An 8,030-nucleotide genomic window follows, 5' to 3' on the forward strand; every position below is an offset into this window, starting at 1 on the left:
CCCCTACCCTACCCTACCCTACCCTACCCTACCCTACCCTACCCTACCCTACCCTACACTGACTGGGCCTCCTGCCACTTTATGTTCAATAAATTGGGCCCCAGGGTCAAAAAGGTTAAGATCCCCTGCTCTAAATCACACTCATACACTGATGGGACACATCAGAGGCAGTGGGGGTTCAATGTCTTGTCCAGAGACACTTCGACATGCGACTGAATAACGACACCTGCTCTAACCACTCAGCCAAAGACAGAAAATATGTGTAAATATCAAGAAAATAAGCATTTGAAACTACAGAATCATCCATAATGTTCAGCTCAAAATATCTGTCTTGTAATTTACATACATTGTCAGTTAAATAAGGAGTAAAAGAAAAGAGTAAAACTGAGTTACTTACTGGTAGCTTGCACGTCGCACACACAAGTCCAACAAACTCCATGTGTAGTTACAACACACAAACTGTTAACATCAAATCTTTCTGCAGTGTGCTCCTTGGTTATCCTTGTGCACCATCTCCTCACACAATTAGTGCACATCTCTGATTGGCAGACAACAGCCAAACGGTGAAACCTGTCTTCTCCCTGAGTAGTTGAATTGCAGGATGTTCCCATACACACTTATTTGTGTATAATTGTTTGATTAAAACACTGAATCTTTATCTGGAGTTGTGGAGGTCGATATATGTCTCTTCCTGATATCTTGACTAATTTCTTTTAAATTTCCCAAAATATTATCTCACAAAGAAGCAGTGTGCCTGAGGTTTGCTTTGACTCTGCTGTCAACTAACCAATAAAAGCTTCCTAAACCATGATTTCATCATCTGGGCTTTCCCATAATGTTTCAAGGCATAGTGTTTGTAAACATGTGACTTTTGAAGAAAAGTAATAAAACTCTTGTTATTCAGACATTAAAAATCTAAATAGTTTTGTGATTCCTAACTGGCTTAAGACATTTATCCTGATTTAATGTCAGACAGTAAGACAAATGATTTTGTGTGTATTTATACAGTTATTTGAAACATTTGGTTTAATCTTATATTTACTGATAATTTTAATACATTTATTTTAAACTGTTATTTTATTATGGTGTAATAAAGCTGCTGTTTCCTTTTTCCTCCAACAGATGGCGACCTAAGCGAGCATCTGACCGCCTGCTGCAGCCCACAGACCTCTCAGAGCACTTGTCTCCACCACAGAAGAAGAAAAGCCCTGAATGTTCAGGTGAGACACACTCTGAGAGTCTATGATTAAATGAGAAAATCTAAACATTATTTACTCAAAATTGATCTTTGTAGGTCAGTTGCTGAATAAAAACATCTCTGTAGAGTCTGTGGACTCTCTGGCCGAGCTGCGAGCAGAGGAGCATGCTGGGAGTTTCAGTTCTTCAGTGTCCCAGAGGAAAACTGAGTCCAGCAAAGATGTGAAGGTGACCGGGTTAAAAGCTCCTGTACAGTTGGACATTTTAAGAAGAAAAATTGCACTACTCTGTTGTTCTAGTGGTTTTAAATGTTCTGTTTATGTCTGATTGATGTTTGAGTTTTAGAAGTTTAATTGTCAGAGCTGCAGTTCAGCTGTCCAGGATGAGGTGATTTATTTATTTATTTATTTTTTCTGTCTGTGACCAAATTTGTGTTTTCTTTAAAACAGCATAAGAATTTGTCCAGCTCCGAACCAAACCAGACATCAGAAGACAACTTGGTTTCCCCGCACAGAACCATGTCTGACTCCTCCAGACCCTGCTCTTCCTCTTCTGTTTCCCCGATGAAGGTGCTGCCGTCTCAGAGGAAGACTCCTGACAGACGACAGTACTTGGACCTAAAGAAGGATGTGCTGGAGACACAGAGGGACCGGTGGAGACAATTCAGAGAGAGGAAGACCAGATCATCTGATCTGCACCTGCGACTGAAGAAACCCAAACAGACTCCGATTGAACCCAGTGAGTTTATCAATGGGTTCTCATGGTCCAAACTTACAGCTCCAACATGTGCAGACGTTCATTCTGACTGTTCCTTCGATATTTATCCCAACATGAAAAATAATGGGCCTCATGCAAGAACCGTTCGTACGCACAGAGTTGTTCTTAAGTTGTGCGTATGAATGATTTAGGAGAATTTGTAGCATTCACCAATGTTTTCGTATTCTAAGATTTTTTTCAGATACGAACAAAATTCACGAGTGGTCCAGACCTGTCGTATATTTTACGAGCAGTCAGTCTGCTGTTATCCAGACGGGTTTTCCTCCCTAATAACTTTATATTTAGTTAGTTTGAAAATATTTTGAGTTGAAAATAAATCACACTCCATAATTATGTTGACAGTAGGCTTTTCCGCTTTAATTAGAGTTATAATTTTAAATGTAATAATTTAGACTAACAATATAAATTGTCCGTCTGGCCGGCTTATCCGCTATCTGGTGCGGGGCCAGCAGCAGAAAGACCCCGCTCTCCCCAGCGACATCCTCCATGTCCTGGGGGACTCCGAGACGTTCCCAGACCAGAGGGGATACATAATCCCTCCAGCGAGTCCTGGATTTTCTCCAAAGTGCCAGACTTATTTTGAAAACATTTTAAACGTTTATTTCAAACCCGCATCTGAGACCACCTGCGACCGCACGGCACGGGGTGGTGTACGGTGTGCGACAGTGTGTCTTCTGAATAAATGAAAATGATTTAACACAGTTGTTTATACTTTTAGCAGCTCTCTTTATCCCACAGCTGACCTGCTAAAAATGATTTTCTGGATCTCTGACAGACGGACTTCAATCTCTGAACTCGTAAAGTTCTTCTTTTTAGTTTTCGCTGTCATTTTCATGAATGAACACTTCCTGATATCTGAGGCAGGAAACACAGCCTTATATGGTGTTTTTAGGGTGGTAATTATGCTAATCTCCTCTCACGTGCACGAGCAGCTGGATACGAACAGGTGGAATTTACGCAGCTCATTTACGCACTTTTCCTGAAGATAGAAGTGTTTGTTGAATCTGACGTGGCATGTTCGTACGAACCCTTCGTACGAACAAAAGTAAGAGAAATTTAGGATAAGAATACGAACATGTTCTTGCATGAGGCCCACTGTGTTTTCATTGAAAAGGCCTGAACAGTTGAGTAAAATTTGACTATTTTTTGTAGTAGAACATAGAAAACATAACAAATATCGTCTTAAAAACAAATTAGAAGTTAAAATATAACACATTCAGCCATGATTGTTTGTATTCCTTCTTTTAGTTGTTCTGTCAAGTGAAGAAGAAGAGGAGGAGGAGGAGGAGCATGGAGAAGTGGAGAAGACAACACAGAGTAGCAGCCGAGTGGACCAAAAAGAAAACTCTGAGAAACTGCAGGTTTGTAAACAACAGATTAAATAGAAGAGGACAAATCCTGCAGTGTTTCTGCTGAAATCTGTTCAGGTTCCACTTGTAGAACTGTAAGAGCTCGAAGCATTTTCACACAAACCATAAGAAAAGTAAACAAATTCACCTAAGTGTTACAATTAACAAAACAATAGCTAAAAATTTAAATTAGCCAAACAAAACTTAAAGGCTAAAACTAGAAAAATCTGTGGGAATGTTGAGTTCTGAATTTCGCTGAAGAAGCTGAATCTAAGATGAATGCTAAAAGTAGCAAAACACCAACTGATATTTACCAAAAAATTAGTTAAAAGCTAAAATTAGTTTTTGCTAGCCAAAGATAATGCAATGCTTACTAAAAGTAGTGTAGATTGGTGGTAGTAGTAGTAATAGTTATTGTTAAAAAACACTATTTAAATCTACAACCATGGAATTACTAACTAGAAAAACAAAATGCTAGCTAAAAGCTAACATTTATATGACTTTAGCTAACAGATGGTAATTGTTAGCTAGAAGCTTTAAAAACAAATTGTTAGCTAAGAGCTAGGAGTAGCTAGCTAAGTTTAGCATTAGTAGGTTTAACATTACTAGTATTAATACCGATAGCTGCAGAATTAGCATTAGCAGAATGGGGACCTTCATGCATATCATTTGCATACATTATCTGCTGCACTCGCAAATGATCGGACAGTCTGAGTGGATTCTACTGAGATTCAGTGTTAAAACCGTAACAGATAAAGACGTTTCTTGAGCAAATTTTGACTCATCCGACTTCAGGAGTCACAGGAAAGTTCAGTTGAAATGTTGTCTGGAGGGTCGAGGTCTTCGACAGACTTAGAAAGTGAGTGAAATTGTTAAAAAGGTTGGTGTTTTTACTCTGTCTTACTTAGCTTAGCTTGTTGCATCTATCATGTGTGTCTGTGTGAGTATTTTTATCACTCGAGTCACCACTTCTGCATCATTTAAAGAAACAATGGTGATGTTTAAAATTTGTGTTAAGTATCACTGTATGTGTGACTGACTGCAGTACAGCCTGGGAGTAGAGCGCTGTATGTAACCGAGGCTAGCATAGATGCTAGTAGTAAAGCTAGCAGTAAGCTACAGTAAATCAATCAGGTTTACTGTTCCTGTTGATCGACAGACAGTGCAGGGAGAGGATCCAGCTGGTCCAGTGTTGGTTTTTTACCTCAGGTTAAATGTTTGGAGCAGACGTTAAGTCCAGGATTTTTTCTGGTCAAATTGAGCTCGTCTCATCACTCGATCCCAGCTGTTAGTCTGCATCTTAGCTTGGCTGAAAATATTTGTTCCATAGGGGATTGATGGCTGTATCCTGAGTCACTGTTACGAGTACTGTAACACAGTGTTTGTGGTCTTTCCGGTGGAGTTTGATGCTGTTTTCGCAATTTTATTGAAGTTTAAGCTCAGTTAAACCGGCACAGCTCCATTGAAAAGGATGGAGCAGCTATGAGAGTTTGTACGAGCAGCAGACCAGAGTCACGTGACTCGCTTTTTAAAAATAGCCTGAGTAGGGCTGGGCCATATCATATCATTCAAGAAAATACCGGTAAAAACAAACTTGCCCGGGAAAATAAATTATATCATGATTGCTAATTTTATGACCAACGTCATTTTGTTCGTGTCGGAGAACCTGCTTGTTTTCTGCTGCGGTCTCGTTAAAACCACCCAGTCTGATACAGGTTTAAACAGACGCTGTTTTCAACAAATCAAACGAACCCCACAGCTTTATCCAATCAGAGCAGAGCAGGGCGGGTCTTTCTGATGTCGGTGCAGCAGTCTGCAGGGTAAACACCAGTCACCCTGCAGCTCCTGTCCTGAGTGAGCAAACCATCCTCCACACTTTGCTCCTGAGCTACCAGAGACGTTGGTATCTAAAATCTAACACACTATAAGTTTATGTGTTCAGAGCTTCATTATCTAACAAATACAGTATGTCCAACTTTGCTTGTGTGACCAAACTTCTCTCCTCGACAGCGCTGTTACAGGAGCGCGCCGAGGTGCACGCAGGCTGAGTTGTTCTGTGAGAGCCGCTTTCAGCTCTTCCAAAATATTAACTCAGATGAACACTTTTCCCCAGTATAGAAAAGATGAGTCTCTGCTTAGTGCTAGCCCCCCACCCCCGAAAAAAAACAAACAAACACAAAAAAAAACCCACTATGTTCTTATCATAAATATCTACAAATTTCATTCTTCACAAAATAGCCTGCTTATGTTTAGAACCATACTGTGACTGAACTGCTCTGTGATTCAATAAATGATCAAATATGAAGAATAAAAAGTATTAAATGATTATATGAGCTCTCTAAATAATATAATTTCGAAATAAATTGTTATTTTAATAGAGAAATTAGTCAGACTAACAAATAAAAACATGTAGTTAAGTTATTTTGTGAAGTACAAAAGACATATTTGGTATATTTTTTAAAATATAAAGTTATACTACATACATAATGTGTTTGCACTGAAAAGTTATGAAGATGGTTACATATTTGTATGACTATATCTGACTCAAGTCTTGACAAAAATGTTTTTATTAAATACACTGCTCAAAAAAATAAAGGGAACACTTAAACAACGCACGCTAAGTCCGAGTAAATCAAACTTTTGTGAAGCACATTCAACTCTGTACAGAACAAAGTACTCAATGCGAATATTTCATTGATTAAGATCGGGAGTTAGCGTGCGTTGTTTAAGTGTTCCCTTTATTTTTTTGAGCAGTGTATATTAAAAACACTAAAATGACAAATGTAAACTACAGAAAAGCTGTTCAAAATCAAACTCTTCCTTACAAATCCCTTTGGTCCAAATGGTTCAGGTTAACATTTTTATATAATGCTTCGTTAGAGAAAAGTAAACTGTACTTTGACTAAGAACATGGACACAGTGTGTAGTGTTATAACTATAGTGTGTACTTGTTTATGGGGGTGGTAAGAGTTATTGTGTATTTATCGTTATCGAGGTAAACTGGTCAGTATGTCGTGATGTTGATTTTAGGCCATATCGCCCAGCCTGAGCCTGAGTGAAGCTCCCCATTGGCAATTGTTTTAGCAGATTCATGCTAAAGCAATTCTTAAATAAACAATGTTTTTTTTTGAAGGATTTGAAAAGATCTTAATGTATTTGATAGTGAAACAAAGTAAATTAATGTTTTAGAAAAGTTAGAAAAAACAAAAATCGTAGCACTCATTTCCTGTAGACCAGGGGTGTCAAAGAGGTCCATGTGAGCAAAGTGGTGGGCTCTTGAAGGGCCAGTTGTGATTAACTTTGACGTTTCATATTTTTAAACACTGAAAAGAAATAAGTGTACGACTGACTAAATCTGAAATAAATAATACAGAAATAATATTAAAAGTAAAACTAATAGAGTTTTACTCACTGATGAGTTTCTAGTGAGTAGCTGCCATCTTAAATTCTGACTTTCTGACAGGAATTCCCATGGATGATCAACATGCAATTTGGGAGATGTCAATGCTGACTTTAAAGCAGCCTATTTTCAGACATTAATACTGAGCTACCCCACCCTGGTTTAAGTTTGAGTTTGACACATGCTGTAGACAATAACACAAATATAAGCAGCTGGATCAGTACTAAAAAAAGTAATAAAAATATATATTGTTTATTCACTTCCTTAAAAACTGGAGGGAGCCCATGTGAAACAGAGCTGTTGGTTCTGATTGTAACTAAACATGACATGAATCAGTAAAACCAGGTCAGAACCTGTAGTGGTCTGGTTGTGTTTACTGGTTCTGAATGTTATTTATGTGGATCAGGTGATAAATCTGTGAGTAATGAAGCTGTAAACATGAATATAACCAACTCCAGACCCACGTGTAGTTTAACTAGACTCAGCTCTGACCCAGTTTGTTTGTTTGTGTCTCTGCAGACCTGTAAACAATCATCTGAGTTTGTTGGTAATTAAAGCTGGACCCAGAACCTTATGTGGTTCTGTCCCAGATCTGTCAGAACATGTAAGCTCCTTTTAATGTTTCAGAAAACAGATGGGAACTGTGTCCCTGTGCATTGTCTGACAGGTTTCCACTCAGCTCGATGCTCCACCGCCCTCCTTCCTGCAGCTGGAGTTCTGCTCACTCCATGCCGGTCTGATGGAAGCAGAAGCCAACGGCCCGATAACAGTGAGACGGTTTCTACTTCATACTTCATCTGAACCTGAACGTCTGTTAGAAAAGATTAAAATTAATTAAATTAACAAGGTTAAAACTGTCAGCCTATTATTTCTAATGATAATCAGAAGTTATGACATCTTTCAGGATTCCCACTGGTCCTTGAACGTTTGTGAATGTGAAAAAAACGAGTTCAAGGTCCTGGAAAGTTTTTGAAAATGGCCATAAAAGAATATCTGTCATTTGTAAAATTGAGGCGGGAAAAAAACAAACTCAAGTTGTTGTATTTTTTTTTGTCAATTTCAATTTTGTTTAGAAAGCACTTTTAAAAACAGCTAAAAGCTGAACCAAAGTGCTGCACAGCAATCCACAAAATCACAAAAAAATTCTAAAAATACATAATAAACTAGATACTGCATAGCGGCAACATAATGACCCCCACACGCAGACATGCACCGGAACTCAGTCTTTATTCCTAATAAATGTCATGCTACTAGGTGCATCCCAAAATTGTAGTGGTTTGGGGTGGGGGTCAATTGTGTGTGTGTGT

General features: G+C 38.5%; 1 protein-coding gene across 3 annotated transcripts in view; it reads left to right on the forward strand.

Moving 5' to 3' along the window:
- The window catches only part of senp7b (SUMO specific peptidase 7b), a gene marked incomplete at its 5' end in the record, with an annotated part of 29,719 nt that overhangs the window by 5,288 nt on the left and 16,401 nt on the right, over positions 1–8,030 (forward strand). For 2 of the 3 annotated variants that reach the window (XM_014020715.1, XM_014020717.1), the window contains 5 exon segments: positions 1,123–1,220; positions 1,295–1,425; positions 1,647–1,935; positions 3,223–3,335; positions 7,391–7,492. In XM_014020715.1, the coding sequence (XP_013876169.1) occupies positions 1,123–1,220; positions 1,295–1,425; positions 1,647–1,935; positions 3,223–3,335; positions 7,391–7,492 (733 nt within the window). 3 annotated transcript variants of the gene reach the window in all.

This window comes from Austrofundulus limnaeus, unplaced genomic scaffold, assembly GCF_001266775.1.
Source record: "Austrofundulus limnaeus strain Quisiro unplaced genomic scaffold, Austrofundulus_limnaeus-1.0 Scaffold264, whole genome shotgun sequence".
In the NCBI taxonomy this organism is placed as follows: Eukaryota; Metazoa; Chordata; class Actinopteri; order Cyprinodontiformes; family Rivulidae; genus Austrofundulus; species Austrofundulus limnaeus.